This window comes from Saccostrea cucullata, unplaced genomic scaffold (assembly GCF_032062105.1).
Source record: "Saccostrea cucullata isolate Sc308-1 unplaced genomic scaffold, CSIRO_AGI_Scuc_v1 ctg939, whole genome shotgun sequence".
Lineage (NCBI taxonomy): Eukaryota > Metazoa > Mollusca > Bivalvia > Ostreida > Ostreidae > Saccostrea > Saccostrea cuccullata.
In genome coordinates this window covers 210,351-237,451 of record NW_026925621.1, presented here as the reverse complement: position 1 = coordinate 237,451, position 27,101 = coordinate 210,351, and the positions used below count along the sequence as shown (strand labels likewise).

The following is a 27,101-nucleotide window of genomic DNA, read 5'->3' as shown; positions in this document are numbered from 1 at the left end:
TGATATATCTATATATAGAAAGAACTCCTTGAACAAAACAATATGTAATAAAAACGAGTTGCTGATACATGTACTATAAACAGACAAAATAACAATGATATATGTTATAATTGATAACAATCTGATTCAGATCTTGTGTCTGATCATCATCACAGTCTGCTTTAATGCTTCCAGGTATTTCCAGCCATACCATATCGGGTATTTTCTACCAGACACACCAGACTGTCCGTACTCTCCGTTCAGGTTTGAGTTGGCACAGTTGTGGTACCACCAGGCTCCGCGTCGGTCTGTAGCACAGTTAACACCGCTATAGATGTCGTTATCCTGGTCTTTAGTGGTGAAATTATATCCACTGTGCCAAGCCAAAGTGTCACCTGTAACAGAGTATATGATGAATTATATTCAAATGTGTAATTCATGGAAGATTTAAATAAATGCTATTAAAAAAAAATAGACGCATCATTAATAGATTTAAAATAAACATGTTAAACTTGATGTTGCTAAATTTTGATTGCATGTATCATATAACCCACCCTTAGTCTTTTAAATATATTTGAAAACAAGCACATCTTCTGTTTATGATAATCTATATTGAATTACCGATAAATCAATTAATTTAATATATCAACTGGTATAGGAAATTTATCAAATCAATGAATTCGACATTCATTTGGTTACATGCTGATATAATTATATCTGGGAAAAAGCTTCAATATCAATCTTGTTTATAATGGTTTTTATATTATTTTCATGTGAATCAATGGAGAGGACAATTTAAGTTGGTATAACTTGTGTCTATAATCCGTATTACGAAAGCCCAGAAAGCTCATTCGAGATTCGAGGTTCGAAACACGAAATTCGAGATTTGAAATACGAGATTCGAACTACGAAATTCGAGTTTCGAGATTCAAGATCCAGATTAACCAATCAAAAGCGGGTTCAACATTTGATTACTCCCCTTTATTATGACTTTACTATCAAGAAATCGTTTAATATATTTTTGTTTCATCAACTACGATAAGAAAAGGCGAAAACAATGTTGTGTAGATGATAAAATTTCAGTTTGTCAAAACTACCTTCGCAAATATTCACGACAAATTAAATCATAAAAATACCAAATGCATATATAATGTATATTTAAAGTTTACATTGATATCAAATCAATAAAATACATTGTAAATCCTGGAAATATTATAATTAGATCATAGCTCCCTTACACCACACCACCCCCTTTGAAAACAATCATGGATCCATAACTGAATCGAATATCTTTTTTTTATTTTTTTTACTAAAGTCTCTCTTTCAACAGCTATCATATTTATCACCATTGATAAAAACTCCAAAAAGAATAAATAGAAGGTATCTTTAGTTAAATGTTCTTAAGAAATAAGGCATGTCGCCTGACTGTAAAGGAAAAATGTTTAATTCGCATTAGTTTACTTCGTATTAGCTGTCGTGTGAACGCAATTTAATTCGCATTAATTTGATTCGCATTCCTTTGACTTCGCATTAATTTACTAAGAATTAAACTCGTCGTGTGAACAAGCCATAATAGTTGAAGTGTATAAATTAATAAAGATGGTTTTTGTGAGGCAAAATTTTGAACTACATCAGAGAAGGTTTACAATTTCTTTACATTCTAGAAATTTATTATTTGCATTATTTTCAATGAAATCAGACCAAACAATATATATCAATCCAGGCATCCATATTTTGTTTGTATCATCTGTCCTTAAATGAAGATTAAGATAGTTATCAAGTTCCAACGGAAGACCTTTCTGTTATTCTTAGGTTTCTTTTCCACATTTTTTTTTCTTTTTTTCTTACTGATTTTGTGCACGCGAGTTTTCGGAAACGGTTTGCTCGATTTTCATTAAACTTTCATGGCTGATGAAACAAACAATCTAGACATATATTTTTTTTATTTTGATGACGCCACTTCCGGTTCTGAGATTTTTGCATTTTAGTGAATTTTATGGATTAGTTTGCCTGCGAGTTTTCTCAAAAAGATAAAAACTTGAGATTTTTAGTGATAATAGAGCAATAAATGTAGTTGTGCGGAACGCATTTCATATTCACCCAAATTGCTGTGTACGGAAGCTCGTTATGGCCCGAAAATAGTCCTACCGCGAACTAAAAAAATATTGAAACTTTTTCAACGATTACTTTTTACCTAGAAATATTTTGTTACAACATGTATAACAAAAAATGTGAAGAATTCCAAGATCTTTCAAATGATATCTCGGAAAAAGGGCTGGCCCCTAAAATTAAGGGCCTAGCGGGATCGAAAGTTTTTCTTTTATATCTAAAAAGTATTGAGAATTTGTAAAACGTCAAAGAAGCAAAGTTGTTCAAAATGTCAAGCTACATCTATTGCAGTCAAAATACGTCTGGCAACGTGTGAAAATTAGCGACATCAATCAGCCAAACTTGTAAGAGATTTATTAGGACCCGACACTCCAAACCACACTTTTAGTAGATATGTTTTTTGCATAGAGCAGATTAATATCTGATTTGAATTATGCAAGTAGTTGTAGAGTGTTTCGGCTATTAAGAAGCCTCATCAGGGGTCACGGACATAAATCATGGTGTTTGTTTTAGGTGAGACCGGATTATCTCGTCACCTATATTCTTGTGTTTGCTGTAAGCAATGATTGGTTGAGAATTAAATAAAGTTTTGCATTGTGGATTTCTAAGAATGGTGTTCCAATATTTTAGAATTCGTTTTTTCAGTCCTTTAACGCAAGGGTTAAATTTAGTAACCAGTACTGTAGGGTTACGTAATGACTGTTCTTTAGTCTTTTTGATGATGAGTTTTGATCGGTTTGTGTTGACCGTTTCCTTGATAATAGGATCAATTTCCGAAGTAGAGTAGCCTCGCTTTGATAAGTGCGTCTTGAAGTCATTAAGTGTTGCATGTAATATTTATTGCTATATATCTATTGCAGTCAAAATACGTCCGGCAACGTCACTTCCGGCCAAACCAGAAGTAGTCTGAAAACGCATATTTTTGCAGTTCTTGACAAGATTTTGGGTATCATCTGTCACTGGGAGCCTAAAAATTAAATTTCCATCCGTCGTCATCACTTCCGGTCAAACCGGAAGTAGCAAAAACTGGCTAATTTCTGCATTAATTAACATAGATTTAGAGGATTTAAACCATTTTTCGGTATTATTACTCATTTTCGTAAAAAATAAAAGTAACTTCAGGTCAAACAGGACGGAGGACCTACTCGTTGTTTTACATCGAGCTTTGCTCTTGTTGATATTATAATTTTAAAAGTGATTTAAATAAGTATTTTGATAGTTGCTGATAATACTTCAAAACTAAACCATAATTTACTCCATATCGAAATCTCAATTCAATTATTTCAATTGTGGTTGCAACCTATGTTTGTTATTGAAATAAATCTTACCCACTATTGAAATAATTATTTCAATAGTGGTGGTATTTCAATAGCGGTTATTATCTATGTTTGGTATTGAAATGCACTCTCAACCGCTATTGATATATTTATTTCAATACTGGTGGTATTTCAATAGTGGTTACTAGCTATGTTTGCTATTGAAATGCACTCTCAACCACTATTGATATAATTATTTCAATAATGGTCGTATTTCAATAGTGGTTACTAACTATATTTGATATTGAAATGCACTCTCAACCGCTATTGATATAATTATTTCAATATATAGCGGTCATTATTTCAATAGTGGTTGCAACAAAGGTATCATTTTTCACTACTTCTGTGCCACTGGGCCGATTTTGGGCCGATCACACATTTGCGTCAAATGCCACGGGGCCGATTTTGGGCCGATTTTATTGAAATGAATTGTGACTTTGTATTCTTTTTACTTCTATTCAACGTAATCAATTATTGAACTTTTGCATCATTTTATTGCATAACATTAAAGTTTTCATGGCTTATTTGTAGAATATCATGAAAATTTCAAGCAAATAAATAAATAAACAAAGTGAATTTCTAACCAGCGATGACGCCATGAATTTTTGAAATAAATGAGTTGTTACTTATAATACCGGTATAATTACTACTATTATTGAATATGCTCAATGAACACGATTTCATTTCAAAGGTATATTTTCATACTATTAAAAATTTAGTATATTGAGGTACTACTCGTCCATTTAGCAGCAATGAGTAGAATCAACGTCATTTTTCGTAAATGACGTCATAATAATAAGTACGTGCAAGCCAAACCCTGCGAAAACGTTCCGAGTTTATAGATTACCAGTAACTCTTGAAGCATTTAGATTAATTGACTGATTGTTTATTTCCGTGATTTAATATTGTCAAGTTTATTTGTTTTATTTTATTGCGAATGAACAAATTAAAATTTATATTCTGTTTCATTTTGTTTCCTGTGTTCGATGTATTTTTCGTAAGTTTCCTAAATGCAGATTTTTCATGCTGCTACTCAAATAAGGCACCTAATAATCCACATATTGAATAGATATTGTAAGATAACCAAAGCTAATAAGTTCAAATGTTTGTTTTTCTTTCATTGTATTCCGAAATTTTAATTTTCAATATTTCTTTTTTATTTGTTCCGTACTGACTTTATTTATTACATACCGGTGTAACTTTTAATATTTCATACATTTTTTTAAAAAGACTCATGAATTCAATGTATTACAGAGAAAGGAGTAATCATGATCAGTTTGATGTGACCATTTTTCTTCCAGAATCCTAATGGAAAATAATGACGCAATTTTATTGAAATCTCTAATGATAAAATATACATGTAAAGCATATGAATGAAATTCTTTGTGTGACAATCTATTTTCGAAACAGATTGGGTTTTTTTATTTTATTTTGTTAAAAGGCTATGGATCTTTCTATTTTCATCGTGTAGGATATATCCTAAATATATTCCTGACATTAGTGTGTCAGTTTGAACAGCAGTACAGATATTTTAGATTTTTGCTAGGAAAGTAAAAATTGCACCTTCCTCTGATGATGACTACACAGAATCAAGTTCACGTATACAAAAATACAAAGTGTTGTCAGATATATTTTTCTGGTTTGTCCCTTTGAATAATGGTAATCATGCATAAATTAAATGATATCTTCGGGACTAGGTAAATTTAAAACAATTATTGAAAATCTATTTAAAAACTGCAGTAGAAACTTGCCTAAAGTACAAAATGTGGTAGGTGGGGGGAAATGAAAAACAAGGCAGTTTTGAAGGGCGCTGAATTCACAATAAAGATTAACGAAATAAGCAATTCTGAAAAAGGAAAATTAGAGAATGTAAATATAAGCATTAAATTAATATTTTTGGATGTCTTCGGTCCTATAACACACCTGGCCGTGTTTAAAATTTAAAAACAATATACCCGGATATTAAAGGTGATTATTTTGATAAGTCTCACTATTGTTTTTGGCTCTAAGAAGAAAGTAAAAACAGCAAGGGGACAGCCGTCTTTGAGTGTAAAAAATATAAACAAAATACATGTATTATAAAATAGCAAATTACTATTTCTTTTTTTTTAAAAATGGGAGAAACTTGATCCATGCCCACCCCAACCCCCATCCGTTAGAGTACGTAAGTGTTACGAAATATGCGATTCTTTAAAATATCGACCTTTTCCTTACTTACTCGTGTGAGTTCCATTTACATTATGGAATATGTACATGTGTGTAGTTGTACCTTTGAAAACATAATATAGACAAATACAATTTCAGAGAGAGAGAGAGAGAGAGAATGAATAAAAACACTGTTACTAAAACATGCGATTAATTTTGAATTGTTTTGAATACATTATTATAATGCTATAAACTTATTGATTGACTTTTTTTTTTAGTAATTCTCAAATGCACAGTTGGTTTCCTCAGTTAAATAAGTATAGCATAAAGTGATTGACCATTTTTTTTTTCGGGGGGGGGGGGGGTATTTTTCTTGAATTCAGGAGGGGGGATAACTGTTCATGTTTTATTTTAGCTGCAATTATGTAGCCCTCTCCGATTTTTTTTATCTGATATTTTTTTGAGAGGGTCATCCCCCCGGAGGGGGGAGCTACATTATTGCAGCTAGTTTTATTAAAAAACAATTCTTTTTAATTATGTTACCATTAATATTTTTTAAGATACAAAATACAAAAAATGTGGAATTTTGTGAAGTCTTATTTAAATTTTACTAGGGTGAGTTTATGCATGTTTAAAATATTTATTTTAAATCACAATACGATCGGTACATTTATTCAGAATTTTGTTAACGCCCGATATTCGGACACTCGGAATAGGGCTGAGCCGCAAAGAACCAGGTCTGAAAATTAATTACACATTATATATTTTTTCCTTCCAATTAAAAGATCGCAGGTGGACTTGTGTAACTGAAAAATATATTCAAAGATAAATGGGCTTCGTTCAGATATTGAAAGTTTATAATAAATCAACAGGAAGGATTATTTACCAGAATTTAGGCGATATAAAAGTAATACCTATATGAATCTTTAACTTTAGTGATATAATGGAGAGCGATTTTCATAATTTGTGGTAGCTGAAGAACTGTAGCTCTCTGAAAAATATCTTGATAGCTACAGTGCCATTGAAAAAAAAACTATATCTATTGTGCACAAAAAAGTGCGCTCGGTTCTAGACTTATTCAAATTCTTACCTCAATTCCCCAATAAATTAAATTTCGATATTCTAAATTTGAAAATAAAAACTTAACCAAGCCCCCCCCCCCCCCCCCCCCCCCCCCCCCCCCCCCCCCCCCCCCCCCCCCCCCCCCCCCCCCCCCCCCCCCCCCCCTTTCCCCTCTATTCATATGTTTTGGTTTTTTTTTTCAAGTTTGAGCTGGTTGCTTCTGACTCGTATCCCACTAAAAAAGATCTGAACTCGCCACCGATTTCTGAAAATATATTTTAAAAAGGACAAACCGCTGTTTGAGGCCGGAGAGGGCGTTAAATGTTTTAAAAATGAAAAAAAAAGAATAACGCTTTACCATTATTCATCAAGTTATTACGAAAGAACCTCTGTCACTGCACGCGTTAAATGTAAAATATGCATCCACTTCCTATAACTATGTATAATTGTTGCATAATGCTTCAATTTTAGCAGAAAGCAATGTACATGTATATTCATTTACTTTTAATATGTACTCTATACAGATTGAAAATAAAGTGACACTACTTATAAGGGTTCAGGTAAATCATTCACAATTTACTTAAGAAAAGAACAGAGACATACAAAATGAGGACTATTCTATTTCCGACTCTCAGTTTTCAAATTGTACAGGTCCCAGAAAACAATGATTTTCAAAAAATAGTTGATGAGAAATGTCTTTAATTGACACATTTGATTTTTTATTCCATGTATTTAATGGCATAAAGGTTTGGCTTGTCAGGAGGACAAAAATATCCTAACAGTATTTGAATTCTTTAGACAACAAGATATAGCAATAAAATACACGCGATTTGTTTTAGGTTTTTAATTTCTTGATTAAGACGTTAACCTCTATATTACACGGTCTTCTTATCAGTGTAGAGTTTCAGACTAGCTGGTTTATAAGTAAATGAAGTATTTCATTTTTTTGTTTAGAATAAAAAATAACATTTCATACAGAATGCTTTCAGAGTACTTTTATCTTTAAACAATGTATTTATCTTCCGTACATTGTAAATACATACCAGTATACAAAATGGAAAGTTTACCAATTCATATTCCGAAATAATTTTTGATGGCTATAATACATCCATTTTCCACTACCTACACCTAAGCATTGAATTCATATTTTTGGCTGTCTTCGGTCCTATAACATACCTGGCCGTGCCGACAAATTGAATACCGCACGTTAGCGCGGTATGATAAAGAATGACTGCACTTAAGCTATGAGAGTTGGAACCTTTTTGTCTACCCATTTTAAGCTTAACATTACAATATATCAATAAATTAATCTATGATTAATGTGCAAGCACATGCTTGTGATATTTATTTCTAGAATTTTTTGTCATACATATTTCTATAATTACAGAAAATGTAATTGAAAAGAACATGTAAAAGCCTTAAATTCCGGAAATTTGAACGGGACCACTTTCGAATCTAAGGTATCCGCAAATAGGCGGAGTCATTTAAACCGCATGGTTGTGGAATGTAAACATTAGCACATATGATTTTTTTCGCACTACGAATTTAAATGGAGAAGAGAGAGATCTTGTTGATTTTATGGTGCACAATTATGAAATGATTCTGATGATAAGGGATGGGGTAGATGTCTCGCTCTACAGACCACAATACTGAGGCGACATAAGCCTATAGATACACGTACTTACTATTGACACTGTCAATACCAGATTTCTTTCCAAACACCCCTAATGTAAAGCATAAAGTTAAATAAGAGACATATCATCTTCAAACCCTATTAAAATTTGCGCAAAAATATTCCATAGTTTGAAGTACAATAGATACTATCACAACAGAGACTTACACACAATGAAATGTTCAATGAAAGCAATAGCGTATCGAACAGCAGAATGTCACCTGATTAAGGTGATTATAATATCAATCGTTGATGCACGGTGACCGGTTAATTTAGTAGTTATCTCGACCCTAGTTTGGGGATATTTTTTTTTAAATTAGATATGAGCCGCAACTTGACCAACATTGTCCTTTGGATATGTATAAGTTTAAGTTAAAATACACATTCTGTGCAAATAAGAAAAAATGGTCAAGTTGCGACTCGATGTAAACAAAGTCGTTGAAAACTGGTATGCATATGAATAACAATAGAAATGAGACAAAACTACTAGACCCCCGTCTCAAAAGCTGGTGTCGCTCGGCATTGTTTAATACTTTCATGTTATATAATATACCAAAACCTGCTCTTAAGATATTGTTTAATACCTATAAAACATAAATTGAATGAATTTTGGAATTTTATTTTGTGCAAAAACACCGGGTTCCAACTCTCATAGCTTAAGTGCAGTCTTTCTTTGTCTGCACGGCCAGGTGTGTTATTGGACCGAAGAGAGCCAAAAATATGAATTCAATGCTTATATTTACATTCTCTAATTTTCCTTCTTCATAATTGCTTATTTCGTTAATCTTTAATGTGAATGTAGCGCCCTTCAAAACTGACGTGTTTAATAGACGTAAGAGCCACTTGTGATGTCAGATGACGTTGCAAAGTTAAATAACGCAAATAAACATTGCGAGGAAAAAAGTGACAAATCAATTTAAAACGCACATTTGTAGCATTTTTATATTAATTTAACAGGATTATAGTTTTTAATTAAATTGAGTCAAAACATTGTACATTTTATTGTTCCTAGATTTTAGAAAATGCATGTAGTTCCTACTGTGTATTCTAACGCGCAGTAACAAGGTTTCGCGTGTGTTATAGAAATTTGAATGTCGTGGATTTCTAATGAACATCATAAGGAAAAATAAACGGAATGTAAATATTTCACAGTAGATCAACCAAATTATCGATCAGTGCGTAATTTAGTTTAAAAAGTAAGGAATCGACCGTACAGCAGTGTACGTGTTGGAGATGAGGTTATGTTCAAACAACACATTTGTTTTTGAAATGTCTCTTTCTTTGAATAAAAAAAATATATACTTTGTCTCAGATCATGCGCTGAAACAGGATCTTCCTCTGTTAAAATTTTACATAACGCAGGTGCAAATCACGTCATTGAAACAACGTTAACCCGCAATTTTCAATAACGTCACAACAATTGTAACGTTATTTACGTGTGACGTTACTTCTTTTTGCCAATTCAAAAATTTACGTTGGCAGAAAAAAGGTTAAATTAAACATATATCGGGATATAAATACGGGTTGGTCACGAGATTATATTCCATAAAGCCCTTCGGGTTTCATGGTGAATTTAATCTCGTACCAACCCGTATTTATAGCCAGATAGATGTTTTAAAATGATACCTTATTACTTATATTTACATTTGTGACTTATCCGTACTTTTTATTTGCCTGATTGCGACTTTTAACGTGTCAAATGCATTATTTGTCAAACCCAACGGCATTTATACAATCCACTGAACGCTCATCAACCTTTTATGATGTCACTGAGAAATTATAACGAACGATTATCCATATCTATGATCTCTTGACCCAGTACCAGTATTTATACAGTTATAGATACACATTGCTTCCAGGAGTGTTATATGAAGGCAAACATTTGCAGATGTAAATATATGATTATATTTACATTCAGTGTAATTTTCTTTATGAAATCTATTAGAAATCCATGACGTTCAAATCTCTATAATTACATTCCGTGTATTTTTCCTTATGAAATTCATTAGAAATCCACGACATTCAAATTTCTATCTATTCTATCTTGTATTTGAACACACGCGAAACCTTGTCACCGCGCGTTATAATACACAGTAGGAACTAAATGCATTTTCTATAATCTCTGAACACCAAAATGTACACGTACAAAGTTTTGACTTAATTTAATTAAAAACTATAATCCTGTTGAATTAACGTAAAAATACTACAAATGTGCGTTTAAAATTTTTGTTACTTTTTTTCTTCGCAATGTTTGTTTGCGTTATTTAACTTTGCAACGTCGTCTGACGTCACAAACGGCTCTTACGTCTATTTGCCAAGTAAGTTTTGAAGGGTGCTAAATTCACATTAAAAATTAACGAAATAAGCAATTATGAAGAAGGAAAATTAGAAAATGTAAATATGAGCATTGAATCAATATTGTTGGCTGTCTTCGGTCCTATAACACACCTGGCCGTGCCGACAATTTTATCATACCGCGCTAACGCGCGTTATTCAATTTGTCGGCACGGCCAGGTGTGTTATAGGACCGAAGACAGCCAAAGATATTAATTCAATGCTTAAATAACACACGCAAAACCTTGTCACTGAGTGTTAGAATAAACAGTAGGAACTATATGCATTTTCAATACTTTATGATTATCATACCGCCCTAACGCGCGGTATTCAATTTGTCGGCACGGCCAGGTGTGTTATAGGACCGAAGACATCCCACAATATGAATTTAATGCTTAAGTAAATACCATTTCATGTGCAATACATGATACGCAATGCATGGTTACTGAAACGTATGGTTGAGGAACTGGTGGAATTTTTCACATTGAACTATTTTCATTGAACTTATTTCAATATATAGCGGTCATTATTTCAATAGTGGTTGCAACAAAGGTATCATTTTTCACTACTTCTGTGCCACTGGGCCGATTTTGGGCCGATCACACATTTGCGTCAAATGCCACGGGGCCGATTTTGGGCCGATTTTATTGAAATGAATTGTGACTTTGTATTCTTTTTACTTCTATTCAACGTAATCAATTATTGAACTTTTGCATCATTTTATTGCATAACATTAAAGTTTTCATGGCTTATTTGTAGAATATCATGAAAATTTCAAGCAAATAAATAAATAAACAAAGTGAATTTCTAACCAGCGATGACGCCATGAATTTTTGAAATAAATGAGTTGTTACGTATAATACCGGTATAATTACTACTATTATTGAATATGCTCAATGAACACGATTTCATTTCAAAGGTATATTTTCATACTATTAAAAATTTAGTATATTGAGGTACTACTCGTCCATTTAGCAGCAATGAGTAGAATCAACGTCATTTTTCGTAAATGACGTCATAATGATAAGTACGTGCAAGCCAAACCCTGCGAAAACGTTCCGAGTTTATAGATTACCAGTAACTCTTGAAGCATTTAGATTAATTGACTGATTGTTTATTTCCGTGATTTAATATTGTCAAGTTTATTTGTTTTATTTTATTGCGAATGAACAAATTAAAATTTATATTCTGTTTCATTTTGTTTCCTGTGTTCGATGTATTTTTCGTAAGTTTCCTAAATGCAGATTTTTCATGCTGCTACTCAAATAAGGCACCTAATAATCCACATATTGAATAGATATTGTAAGATAACCAAAGCTAATAAGTTCAAATGTTTGTTTTTCTTTCATTGTATTCCGAAATTTTAATTTTCAATATTTCTTTTTTATTTGTTCCGTACTGACTTTATTTATTACATACCGGTGTAACTTTTAATATTTCATACATTTTTTTAAAAAGACTCATGAATTCAATGTATTACAGAGAAAGGAGTAATCATGATCAGTTTGATGTGACCATTTTTCTTCCAGAATCCTAATGGAAAATAATGACGCAATTTTATTGAAATCTCTAATGATAAAATATACATGTAAAGCATATGAATGAAATTCTTTGTGTGACAATCTATTTTCGAAACAGATTGGTTTTTTTTATTTTATTTTGTTAAAAGGCTATGGATCTTTCTATTTTCATCGTGTAGGATATATCCTAAATATATTCCTGACATTAGTGTGTCAGTTTGAACAGCAGTACAGATATTTTAGATTTTTGCTAGGAAAGTAAAAATTGCACCTTCCTCTGATGATGACTACACAGAATCAAGTTCACGTATACAAAAATACAAAGTGTTGTCAGATATATTTTTCTGGTTTGTCCCTTTGAATAATGGTAATCATGCATAAATTAAATGATATCTTCGGGACTAGGTAAATTTAAAACAATTATTGAAAATCTATTTAAAAACTGCAGTAGAAACTTGCCTAAAGTACAAAATGTGGTAGGTGGGGGGAAATGAAAAACAAGGCAGTTTTGAAGGGCGCTGAATTCACAATAAAGATTAACGAAATAAGCAATTCTGAAAAAGGAAAATTAGAGAATGTAAATATAAGCATTAAATTAATATTTTTGGATGTCTTCGGTCCTATAACACACCTGGCCGTGTTTAAAATTTAAAAACAATATACCCGGATATTAAAGGTGATTATTTTGATAAGTCTCACTATTGTTTTTGGCTCTAAGAAGAAAGTAAAAACAGCAAGGGGACAGCCGTCTTTGAGTGTAAAAAATATAAACAAAATACATGTATTATAAAATAGCAAATTACTATTTCTTTTTTTTTAAAAATGGGAGAAACTTGATCCATGCCCACCCCAACCCCCATCCGTTAGAGTACGTAAGTGTTACGAAATATGCGATTCTTTAAAATATCGACCTTTTCCTTACTTACTCGTGTGAGTTCCATTTACATTATGGAATATGTACATGTGTGTAGTTGTACCTTTGAAAACATAATATAGACAAATACAATTTCAGAGAGAGAGAGAGAGAGAATGAATAAAAACACTGTTACTAAAACATGCGATTAATTTTGAATTGTTTTGAATACATTATTATAATGCTATAAACTTATTGATTGACTTTTTTTTTTAGTAATTCTCAAATGCACAGTTGGTTTCCTCAGTTAAATAAGTATAGCATAAAGTGATTGACCATTTTTTTTTTCGGGGGGGGGGGTATTTTTCTTGAATTCAGGAGGGGGGATAACTGTTCATGTTTTATTTTAGCTGCAATTATGTAGCCCTCTCCGATTTTTTTTATCTGATATTTTTTTGAGAGGGTCATCCCCCCGGAGGGGGGGGAGCTACATTATTGCAGCTAGTTTTATTAAAAAACAATTCTTTTTAATTATGTTACCATTAATATTTTTTAAGATACAAAATACAAAAAATGTGGAATTTTGTGAAGTCTTATTTAAATTTTACTAGGGTGAGTTTATGCATGTTTAAAATATTTATTTTAAATCACAATACGATCGGTACATTTATTCAGAATTTTGTTAACGCCCGATATTCGGACACTCGGAATAGGGCTGAGCCGCAAAGAACCAGGTCTGAAAATTAATTACACATTATATATTTTTTCCTTCCAATTAAAAGATCGCAGGTGGACTTGTGTAACTGAAAAATATATTCAAAGATAAATGGGCTTCGTTCAGATATTGAAAGTTTATAATAAATCAACAGGAAGGATTATTTACCAGAATTTAGGCGATATAAAAGTAATACCTATATGAATCTTTAACTTTAGTGATATAATGGAGAGCGATTTTCATAATTTGTGGTAGCTGAAGAACTGTAGCTCTCTGAAAAATATCTTGATAGCTACAGTGCCATTGAAAAAAAAACTATATCTATTGTGCACAAAAAAGTGCGCTCGGTTCTAGACTTATTCAAATTCTTACCTCAATTCCCCAATAAATTAAATTTCGATATTCTAAATTTGAAAATAAAAACTTAACCAAGCCCCCCCCCCTTTCCCCTCTATTCATATGTTTTGGTTTTTTTTTTCAAGTTTGAGCTGGTTGCTTCTGACTCGTATCCCACTAAAAAAGATCTGAACTCGCCACCGATTTCTGAAAATATATTTTAAAAAGGACAAACCGCTGTTTGAGGCCGGAGAGGGCGTTAAATGTTTTAAAAATGAAAAAAAAAGAATAACGCTTTACCATTATTCATCAAGTTATTACGAAAGAACCTCTGTCACTGCACGCGTTAAATGTAAAATATGCATCCACTTCCTATAACTATGTATAATTGTTGCATAATGCTTCAATTTTAGCAGAAAGCAATGTACATGTATATTCATTTACTTTTAATATGTACTCTATACAGATTGAAAATAAAGTGACACTACTTATAAGGGTTCAGGTAAATCATTCACAATTTACTTAAGAAAAGAACAGAGACATACAAAATGAGGACTATTCTATTTCCGACTCTCAGTTTTCAAATTGTACAGGTCCCAGAAAACAATGATTTTCAAAAAATAGTTGATGAGAAATGTCTTTAATTGACACATTTGATTTTTTATTCCATGTATTTAATGGCATAAAGGTTTGGCTTGTCAGGAGGACAAAAATATCCTAACAGTATTTGAATTCTTTAGACAACAAGATATAGCAATAAAATACACGCGATTTGTTTTAGGTTTTTAATTTCTTGATTAAGACGTTAACCTCTATATTACACGGTCTTCTTATCAGTGTAGAGTTTCAGACTAGCTGGTTTATAAGTAAATGAAGTATTTCATTTTTTTGTTTAGAATAAAAAATAACATTTCATACAGAATGCTTTCAGAGTACTTTTATCTTTAAACAATGTATTTATCTTCCGTACATTGTAAATACATACCAGTATACAAAATGGAAAGTTTACCAATTCATATTCCGAAATAATTTTTGATGGCTATAATACATCCATTTTCCACTACCTACACCTAAGCATTGAATTCATATTTTTGGCTGTCTTCGGTCCTATAACATACCTGGCCGTGCCGACAAATTGAATACCGCACGTTAGCGCGGTATGATAAAGAATGACTGCACTTAAGCTATGAGAGTTGGAACCTTTTTGTCTACCCATTTTAAGCTTAACATTACAATATATCAATAAATTAATCTATGATTAATGTGCAAGCACATGCTTGTGATATTTATTTCTAGAATTTTTTGTCATACATATTTCTATAATTACAGAAAATGTAATTGAAAAGAACATGTAAAAGCCTTAAATTCCGGAAATTTGAACGGGACCACTTTCGAATCTAAGGTATCCGCAAATAGGCGGAGTCATTTAAACCGCATGGTTGTGGAATGTAAACATTAGCACATATGATTTTTTTCGCACTACGAATTTAAATGGAGAAGAGAGAGATCTTGTTGATTTTATGGTGCACAATTATGAAATGATTCTGATGATAAGGGATGGGGTAGATGTCTCGCTCTACAGACCACAATACTGAGGCGACATAAGCCTATAGATACACGTACTTACTATTGACACTGTCAATACCAGATTTCTTTCCAAACACCCCTAATGTAAAGCATAAAGTTAAATAAGAGACATATTATCTTCAAACCCTATTAAAATTTGCGCAAAAATATCCCATAGTTTGAAGTACAATAGATACTGTCACAACAGAGACTTACACACAATGAAATGTTCAATGAAAGCATTAGCGTATCGAACAGCAGAATGTCACCTGATTAAGGTGATTATAATATCAATCGTTGATGCACGGTGACCGGTTAATTTAGTAGTTATCTCGACCCTAGTTTGGGGACATTTTTTTTTAAATTAGATATGAGCCGCAACTTGACCAACATTGTCCTTTGGATATGTATAAGTTTAAGTTAAAATACACATTCTGTGCAAATAAGAAAAAATGGTCAAGTTGCGACTCGATGTAAACAAAGTCGTTGAAAACTGGTATGCATATGAATAACAATAGAAATGAGACAAAACTACTAGACCCCCGTCTCAAAAGCTGGTGTCGCTCGGCATTGTTTAATACTTTCATGTTATATAATATACCAAAACCTGCTCTTAAGATATTGTTTAATACCTATAAAACATAAATTGAATGAATTTTGGAATTTTATTTTGCGGAAAAACACCGGGTTCCAACTCTCATAGCTTAAGTGCAGTCTTTCTTTGTCTGCACGGCCAGGTGTGTTATTGGACCGAAGAGAGCCAAAAATATGAATTCAATGCTTATATTTACATTCTCTAATTTTCCTTCTTCATAATTGCTTATTTCGTTAATCTTTAATGTGAATGTAGCGCCCTTCAAAACTGACGTGTTTAATAGACGTAAGAGCCACTTGTGATGTCAGATGACGTTGCAAAGTTAAATAACGCAAATAAACATTGCGAGGAAAAAAGTGACAAATCAATTTAAAACGCACATTTGTAGCATTTTTATATTAATTTAACAGGATTATAGTTTTTAATTAAATTGAGTCAAAACATTGTACATTTTATTGTTCCTAGATTTTAGAAAATGCATGTAGTTCCTACTGTGTATTCTAACGCGCAGTAACAAGGTTTCGCGTGTGTTATAGAAATTTGAATGTCGTGGATTTCTAATGAACATCATAAGGAAAAATAAACGGAATGTAAATATTTCACAGTAGATCAACCAAATTATCGATCAGTGCGTAATTTAGTTTAAAAAGTAAGGAATCGACCGTACAGCAGTGTACGTGTTGGAGATGAGGTTATGTTCAAACAACACATTTGTTTTTGAAATGTCTCTTTCTTTGAATAAAAAAAATATATACTTTGTCTCAGATCATGCGCTGAAACAGGATCTTCCTCTGTTAAAATTTTACATAACGCAGGTGCAAATCACGTCATTGAAACAACGTTAACCCGCAATTTTCAATAACGTCACAACTATTGTAACGTTATTTACGTGTGACGTTACTTCTTTTTGCCAATTCAAAAATTTACGTTGGCAGAAAAAAGGTTAAATTAAACATATATCGGGATATAAATACGGGTTGGTCACGAGATTATATTCCATAAAGCCCTTCGGGTTTCATGGTGAATTTAATCTCGTACCAACCCGTATTTATAGCCAGATAGATGTTTTAAAATGATACCTTATTACTTATATTTACATTTGTGACTTATCCGTACTTTTTATTTGCCTGATTGCGACTTTTAACGTGTCAAATGCATTATTTGTCAAACCCAACGGCATTTATACAATCCACTGAACGCTCATCAACCTTTTATGATGTCACTGAGAAATTATAACGAACGATTATCCATATCTATGATCTCTTGACCCAGTACCAGTATTTATACAGTTATAGATACACATTGCTTCCAGGAGTGTTATATGAAGGCAAACATTTGCAGATGTAAATATATGATTATATTTACATTCAGTGTAATTTTCTTTATGAAATCTATTAGAAATCCATGACGTTCAAATCTCTATAATTACATTCCGTGTATTTTTCCTTATGAAATTCATTAGAAATCCACGACATTCAAATTTCTATCTATTCTATCTTGTATTTGAACACACGCGAAACCTTGTCACCGCGCGTTATAATACACAGTAGGAACTAAATGCATTTTCTATAATCTCTGAACACCAAAATGTACACGTACAAAGTTTTGACTTAATTTAATTAAAAACTATAATCCTGTTGAATTAACGTAAAAATACTACAAATGTGCGTTTAAAATTTTTGTTACTTTTTTTCTTCGCAATGTTTGTTTGCGTTATTTAACTTTGCAACGTCGTCTGACGTCACAAACGGCTCTTACGTCTATTTGCCAAGTAAGTTTTGAAGGGTGCTAAATTCACATTAAAAATTAACGAAATAAGCAATTATGAAGAAGGAAAATTAGAAAATGTAAATATGAGCATTGAATCAATATTGTTGGCTGTCTTCGGTCCTATAACACACCTGGCCGTGCCGACAAATTTATCATACCGCGCTAACGCGCGGTATTCAATTTGTCGGCACGGCCAGGTGTGTTATAGGACCGAAGACATCCAAAGATATTAATTCAATGCTTAAATAACACACGCAAAACCTTGTCACTGAGTGTTAGAATAAACAGTAGGAACTATATGCATTTTCAATACTTTATGATTATCATACCGCCCTAACGCGCGGTATTCAATTTGTCGGCACGGCCAGATGTGTTATAGGACCGAAGACATCCCACAATATGAATTTAATGCTTAAGTAAATACCATTTCATGTGCAATACATGATACGCAATGCATGGTTACTGAAACGTATGGTATGGTGGAATTTTTCACATTGAACTATTTTCATCCTGATATGATGTCATAGGTTTTTGCAAAAAAACTGTAATTAATTTAAATTTATACCAAATAAAACAAATTTTTGAAGAATGCTTTTTAACAGGTGTGATGATAAAAAATGTTAAGAACTAGAATAATTTAAAAGATGTACATGCATATGACCGAAAGGTGTCTTAAAATACGATTTTGAAATTGGCGCTTTTCGAAAAGGCAAATGTGCTTCAATCTAGCTCTGAATTATATTTATCTAATGCCTTTCCTCTACAGAAATGCCTGTATTTTCGTGATATTTTTTCTTTATAAACATAATTGATACTATTTGACATCAGATCATGACACAGCGCTGCAACAGGTTAATGTCAGAATTAGGAATGTCAAAATTGTCAATGATTGATATTCGAATATTCGATAGTAGTATTCGAATATATTCGAATATTCGATAAGACAAATACATCTTTCATTATAATATGCATACATCTTCACTCTTTTGTCAAGCAATATACGTTTTATGTCATTATTTTGGAATAAAATTTCATGTGTGTTTTGTAAATGCACTATAATTACATGTATATTCTTAAAATATTTTGCAGAATATATGAAGAGTTTACATCCAAAATATAATAAGAAAAATTTCCACCGAAAATTCAAAAGATTCTTTTAATAAGTTCCAGATTACTTGATCATCTAACCAAAGTGTACACTGATAACCCTACAGATTTATACAACACAGAACAATTATCTAATGGAGAAACATTAAAAGCAATTACTTTTCGCTTATTATTTTCCTGATAATGATTTTAAATGATACATACATAAACAAGGGATCCATGTGTGTTACTTAAAAAAATGTGTCCTTTCAACAATGCAAACTAATTCTAAGTACTGGACACTGTTATACCTCTAATTAAATGATCAAATGAATAATTTTTATTATTTTAATCGATACACTCTTCACACCTTCAAGGTAATTCAAGAGGAGTGTATTTTAATTTTGTTTTAAATAAAAACGATAAGAATTTGATTCAATTTCTGATAAAACTTCAGTTTTTGCCAGATTTGCTTTTCTTTTGATGCTTGTATACTTAAAATCCGAATATTCGAATCATAAATTTATATTCGAATATCAACTCATCAAATGAATATTCGAATATTCATTGACATCCCTAGTCAGAATCTCTATTAAACAGCTGTTTTACAAAAGTCTTCAGATCAAGGTTATGTAAAATACTTTTACCTGCAGTTCCCGTGTATCCAGATACTGTGAGTCGGTATTTATTAGGCTGGTTTCCGATATAAAACGTGGAATATTCAGCATACGCTGTGTCCCCATTAAATGCCTGGAGATCTACTCGCAGCTCCTGGTCCTTATCTTTGGTTAATACGTGGATTGCATTATTTCCTTAATGACAATTAGAAAAAACCATTGAAATTAATGTTTATGACTATTGATTAGAATACGATTTTATCCTAATTGTTTGAAATAATTTATATAAAAAAATTATGATAATCTAACAGCCAAGCTCCATGATAAACGTGTCAACTTCCCTTACCCCCCGTTCACACAGAGCTGCGACTCTACGGCGATCATCCCGATCAAGCCACGATCTGAAAATTTTTTGGATCGGGGCAGATCGCAGCCGATCGGCGTCTAAATAGAGAAATTTGGTCTTCGTTACGACCGTACTACGATGTCCCTACGTCAACACGCTTCTACTACGATGTTACGCAGACCGTTGCCGACAAGCAGCCGTGTTTACTGCGTTTACGCTACGCTGCCACTACGACATTGAAGACCATACTACGACGCTACACAGACCTAAATGACTGTACCGCGATGTCGCTACGGTGGCGCCGATCATATTACGATTGCATTACGCTTCTAGTACGATTTTGGCAATGATGTAAATATATCTTGCAACCGTTTAGCGATGATACATATCTTGCAACCGCAGTTTTTTTTTTGCGGGCTTTACGACATGGTTTACAGGCATTTTCAATTGTAACTGTAACAAGATGTGAAAAGTCTCAGTGGCAAATTATTATCAAATATAGTGTCACCCTTTACATGTAGTTTATAGATGATGATTCGTCAAATATCAGCGCTATAAGAACAAACTCATTTCTGCTAGGTCGTGATATGATCGGCGTAAGGTCATTGTAGGTCTTCGTAGGATCTTCAGGAACGTAGAGAGATCATAGAGAGAACGTAGTATGAACATAGAAGGAGCGTTGTATGAGCGTACTTGGTAAGTTCCTACGCTCTTACGGCGCTTTTACTACGATCACGAAGATCTCTCTACGATGCTTCCGCGCTGCTTGTACGATTACGGCGCTTCTACTACGCTCTTTTTACGACTTAACCCCGATTCTTGTTGGCCACGATCCCGCTACGCTTGTTTTGAACATGTTCAAAATAAGCGTGGTGAGAGCGTAGAGCTCTCCGATCATGAAGACCCTACTGCGATCATACTACGCTTATGACGACTCCACGACGTTTCTCCTGCGATTTGTCACGATCGGCTAAGCTTTTGGCCACGCTTTGATCGTAGTAGAAGCGGCGTCTATGTGTGAACGGGGGGTTACTTATGCAGCAATATATACCTTCATCACCTTTATAAGGTGTTTATATAAAAAATTCTTCAATACGTAAGAGCATGCTCTACGTATGGACAAATTCTAAAACGAGGTAAATTATTGACAAACAAGTTGATGAAACAAGAATATCAGCAGTCTCGTTTAAAATCATTATTTTGTAATTTTATAAGTTCTGTGACCTTGTCAGCAAATACAATTCAACATTGAGTCAAATGCTGACTGACGTTTTTTATACTTATTGTTAGCCCATTATTTATTCACAAAATTGTCGACGGATTTTTCCGTTATTTCCCAATCATAACAAGGAGCACACGACAGGTGTGACCTGTCAGCAGGGGATGCTCACTCCTCCATGGCACCTGATCCCACCTCTGATGTTTAGCTCTGCTCCTATTTTGCATTGTTTTGTGGACTTTGATATTGAATATTGTTCCATGACATTCAAATCTCTATAACACACGCGAAACCTTGTCACCACGCGTTAGAATAAACAGTAGGTACTCTATGCATTTCCAATACTTTATGATCATCAAAATGTACAGTGTCTGACATAATTTAATAAAAAGAAATTAACACTGTTGAATTAACGTAAAAATACAACAGATGTGCATTTAATATTAATTTGTCACTTTTTTCCTCGCAATGTTCGTTTGCGTTATTTAAATTTACGACGTCAAAACGTCATAAACGGCTCTTACGTTTATATATAAAGCAAACCAGTTTTAAAGGGCGCTAAATTCCCTTTAAAGATTAACAAAATTAATCGCGCTAACACATGGTATTCAAATTGTCGGCACAGCCAGGTGTGTTATAGGACCGAAGACATCCCAAAATATGAATTCAATGCTTAGATTTACATTCTTTAATACAAAACAGTTAGAATCGGACGTTCCTATTTTTTGGAGAGATTGTGTTAAAAGCAATATAACAGCATAAAAAGTGAGACCATTTTCAATAACTTGTTTTGTAAATCAAACCAATACAAAATCAATGTTGATTAAATCTTAAAAGTTTTCATTTCGACAAAGTGTCGTGAGGTTTCTGATAATTTGATAATGTTTGTTTAGTCATGTCTATATTGAGTAACAGAAAGAAACTTCTTGAATATTCAAGAGTGGTCAAGGATTATAGTCATTTTTTTCTAGAACATTCTTGAATCTTGAATTTCGTGTTATGTCCACATTTTGTAATTGAATTTTTTAAAAGGAATGTTCTATATATTTAAAAGATAAGATAATATTTATTTAAAGTCGGGTACATCAACAAAGACTTTAAATAAATATTTATTATTTTTAATGCATAAATTAAAATCACTGTCACTTTGTATGCATGAGCAAGACTGTCTTACAAAAAGCTAGGTGTTCAAAGAGAAAATAGTGTACCTAAGAGGGTAGAGTACCTAAGAGAGTAGAGTATCAAAGAGAGTAGATTACCAAAGAGAGTAGAGTACCTAAGACAGTAGAGTACCAAAAAGAGTAGAGTACCAAAGACAGTAGAGTACCAATGGCAGTAGAGTACCAAAGATAGTAGAGTACCAAAGAATAGAGTAAATTTAGAGAAAGAGTATACATAAAAAGACACAGTACGAAAAAAGACTTTAACACCTTTTAGGTTAAAGTACCGAAGGGTGTAGAGTAACTAAGAAACTAGAGTACAAAAAGATACTTGAGTACAAATGCACTGGGATAGGATACTCTGATTGGGACATTTTGTGTGTCACTCTGTTGTATGTATCTTCTCTCTATTACTGTAAATAAATTACACCGTTTTAAATGAAAGTGTAAACTGTGAGAATAATATTTGCTGACTAAAGCATTTTTCTGACCTATTACATAAGAAATTTTCATGATTACTATATAGCTAATTTATTTACGATACAAGTTGTTTTTGTCATTGCTTTTTGACTGTTTTGTTGCAGTTATTTCTTCGTTAAGTTTATTGTAAATATTACACTTTTCAATGGAGATTGCAACTTAAAATTGTTGGTAAATTAAGACGTGTAGGCATGATAACACATTTTATTATATAGCTAATAAATAGTCTCTAATAAAATACTACCAAAAATCTAGAGAATTTTAACGTTCAATATCTTGACGTTTTATTGAACGCTAACTTTGTATTACGAATATGAGTGTGCCCGAAACATTCCGAATACGAGCGTTCAATATCGAACGCCCCGCTGTAATTAAAAAAATTCGTCTGTTCAAATTCTCAGAGCTAAATTAAAGAAAGGAAGTGGTATCTAGGTAAGATGTGTTTATTTTTCACACAAAAATGAAATTATTTATTAAAATACAGTACGTATAAGACCCATTTAAACGTAAATAAGCAAATCATATCGCTCGGTAGGGTCATTGGATTGATGCGATATTGAACGTTAACACGACAGACGTTAATTTGAATACCGATACTAAAAAATCATTAATTTGAGGGTTTTTTAAGTTGGAATAATTGTTATAAATTATGTTGAAATGTTTTAGCTATATAATAAAGGAGTTATTGAACTTGTATTGGTGAATATTGGCACTCGTTGGCTGTTCAAATGCACTCGCAAGCTCGTGCATTTGAACAGCCAACTCGTGCCAATATTCACCAATATAAGTTCAATAACCCTATAGTGTCTGACAGTTTGACAGTAAACATGTACTACTTTGATCTCAGTATTACATATGTTCAAAAACTGGGTTGAACCCGAAAGATACATGAAGAAATGAAAATTAAAATCTAAAACAATGCTACTGCTGTTCATGAAAAAAAAATCAAAGAAAAACAAAACAGAAAAAACAAACTTACATGCAGCGAAAATCAATTTTGTTTATTCATCTAATATGCTCTGTATATAATTGGTAGAAAAGAAATAAATTCGCGTGCCTAACTTTCTTTATTTGTATGGAAGAGCCAGTGTTCTATAATAAAAAAGACAAGTAGCGGAAGGTAACAATGTAAAAATTTCCATCCCTCGAAAGTCACTGTAAACGTTGGGTCATTTTCCGTTGACAATTGGTTTAATAGGGTCAAACTTTTCTATGTTTCCCTCAACTACAAGCAGGTGGTATAAATATAAACAATATTTTGTTGTATTTCAAAGTACATTGTATACATTGTATATGTATTCTTACCAATCCAATAGTTGTTCTTTGGATCCCCAAAACCTTTTCTATACTCTTCCCAAGTTCGATAGAAATCAGTTGATCCGTCTATTCTCTTCTGTATAACCTATAAATATGGTAGAAATCTTTTATTTATCTTCTGCTAATACCTCACCGGCCTATTTTTTATTTTCTTTTAAAATTAACTTAGATAATTATACATGCATAAAGAGAAAACCTTACAAATAAACATAGATGCATGTAAACTAACTTCACATAAAAGATACATTTATATTCAGAAATAAACATACACATATTCACACATACTTACATATAAACACACATGTATACCCACACAAACGTACATATAAACATACCAATATTAATACAAACCTCCATGTGAAAATTCACAAAGATATAATTACTTTCATATTAACACACACACACACACATACAAACCTTTCTCATAATCACACACGCAGTAATCTGTGTCACTTAACCTATTTGTACCTACCGTCCATCCGCCTCCATCTGTAGTCATGTCACAAAAAACGGAAGTGATGTCAGAATTAATCAAAATGTCATAGACGCCATCTTTTCCTTTTAACAACTTATTCTGCTCAAGAATATTGTAACAATCCTTTGGGTACACTTTTGATTTTACTAAAAAAAAGTAAGTAAAATAGACAATAGAGAAAACATTTAAAATATCCGCATCAATATATGCATCACCGGCCTAAAATAAATTTGAAGAACACCAAACATGATCCATAATTTTATAGTTTTGAATATTTCATTTAATTTTTGTAAAAAAAAAAATAAAGTTAAAAAGTTTATGTCAAAAAAAAAACCCAGTCCAAAAATACTGATTTATATGAAGGTACTGTAAACAGGGTTATTTTCGCCCCGTTTAATTTTCGCCCTATAACACTTGCAAACAATTTTGCCCCGTTTTAAATTCGCCCATTCATAGTTTTATTTTAAGAAAAAATATACTCAATTATTTCTTTTCGCCCCGTTTTAAATTCGCCCATATGAGGGTAGGGCGAAAGGGGTGAAAATAAAAACGGGCGAAAATTTCCCTGTCTACAGTATACATATCAAAAATGTTGCTTGTAAAATTGTGTAAAAAGTAAATTCTTATACGTATATTACTTTACGTATCTACATTTTATATACATGTATCTCATGGCACAAGTTAGGATAAAGAACTATATGCGGTATATTGCATTTATTTGCCCCCACAAAAGTCAAATTTTGAAAACTTCCTGAAATGTGCTGAATTCAATAAATTGTATGAGAAATATAAATTAACAGAAAATATTATAGTGTCAAAGCAGTGTATTCACAATTTTTGATTTTATGACGTCACAAACTAGTCCGATTTTATATCCTTTTTCAGAAAGAGGACAAAATGGACAAAATTTTAACAATTTTAGCTTTACAATTTATAGAGCGCAAGTTTGTTCAGGAACAAAATTGACATATTTCATTGATATTGTCATTCTACACATTATATCGGTCGCCCGAGTGGTGCAGTGGTTAGAGTGCTCTAGAGTCGCGAAGTAAGGAGTCAATCTTTACGTCGCGGGTTTGAATCCCAATGTGGGACATGGAGACCGGTCCTTCGGATGAGACCGTATAAACAGAGGCCCCGTGTCGCAGTAGGTGTTGGCACGAAAAAGATCCCTCACTGCTCAAAGGCCCTGAGTGCCGAGCATAGGACAAAATTTGTAGCCCTCCACCGGCAAGTGGTGGCGTCTCCATATGAGTGAAAAATTCTCGAGAGGGACGTTAAACAATATACAATCAATCAATCTACACATTATATCAAAATATTGATCCTGAACACACATGCGCTCGGTGACTTTTACTCAAAATATTGACAAAATATGTACATTTTTCTGTAAAATTCATAAAAAACTTAAATTTACGTCATGTTTGTGACGTCATTATGTACATATGGCGTCATTACTTATGAAAATATTCAGTGCTTTGGTGTCAGCATATACCCCCTTGTTTAAGATTTTAATTAAATATATCTCCATCAAAGTTTGATTTGGTGGCAAATATTGGTTATTACCGATTTAAGTTCTTTGGTTCATCTGGGAAAAAAATTATGGTACGATAAATGTTAATGCAAACGAGTTTTACTTCAAAATTCAAAACGTTTGCAGTTTATCATTGATTAATGGATAGAAATAATTACTTGATAACAAATATTTTTAAAAAAGATAATTTTTGAGAAAAATTGTATCAGAAAATGTGCATATTTAGATGCACCTACTTAATTCTGTCCTTTTTGTGAAAACCAACATAGAAATAAAAATGTTTATCATTGAAGGGCAAGTTGGACGTGAACAGTCTCTGAAAGGCTGTTACTGAAAGCATGACATGTATAAAGACAAGGCCCCTATAGAATCCGCCATTTGCAGTGTACTTTCACTTTCAAGTCTTAACATTTGGACAAAATAAACAGGGAAAACAACTTTCCAGAGGCTATCAAAGTCCAACTTGCCCTTCATTGATAAACATATTTTGTTTCTGCAATGATGGTTTTCACTAAAAGCACGGAATAAATTAGGTGTGTTTTTTTTAAAAGTATATGCATTTTTAGGGAAAAAAAATTCTCAATTAATATTATTCCAAGTATTTTTTATCAGGTGATACTTTCTGTCTGTTAATCAATAAAAAATTTATAAACTGTAAAAGTTTTAACTTTATACCAACATAGTTTTTGGGCTATTGTAAAAATAAATTTTTGGACATGTTGCCCTTTGACGAAACCTGAAACTAAAACTTAAGGAAACTTACCAGCAGATAAAGAGGTGGAGATATTAATAAACTGCAGGTTTAGAATTGTGTGTTCCTCAAGTAAACCATTTAATGTATCATTGATGGATATTGAAAATGTTTTTAGGGAGTTTTCTATTTTATTAAATCGTT

General features: G+C 32.5%; 1 protein-coding gene across 1 annotated transcript; it reads right to left on the bottom strand.

Moving 5' to 3' along the window:
• Positions 1 to 29: 29 nt before the first annotated feature.
• LOC134269368 (fibrinogen C domain-containing protein 1-B-like) lies at positions 30 to 27,101 on the bottom strand. Its single transcript, XM_062751566.1, has 5 exons — positions 26,970 to 27,101; positions 24,670 to 24,818; positions 24,186 to 24,282; positions 19,706 to 19,870; positions 30 to 374 (listed from the first exon to the last, which is right to left on the bottom strand). Exons 2-5 carry the CDS (start codon positions 24,694 to 24,696, stop codon positions 127 to 129), a joined length of 537 nt encoding a protein of 178 aa, XP_062607550.1. The 5' UTR covers positions 24,697 to 24,818; positions 26,970 to 27,101; the 3' UTR covers positions 30 to 126.

What these genes read in the sequence shown, in the direction of transcription:
- LOC134269368 (XM_062751566.1), bottom strand. Translation starts at nt 24,696, where the DNA reads ATGACTACAGATGGAGGCGGATGGACG. An exon ending in CAGATGGAGGCGGATGGACG is followed by an intron (nt 24,283 to 24,669) that starts GTAGGTACAAAT and finishes CCATATTTATAG; the next exon opens with GTTATACAGAAGAGAATAGA. An exon ending in TGGATACACGGGAACTGCAG is followed by an intron (nt 375 to 19,705) that starts GTAAAAGTATTT and finishes ACTCTGTTACAG; the next exon opens with GTGACACTTTGGCTTGGCAC.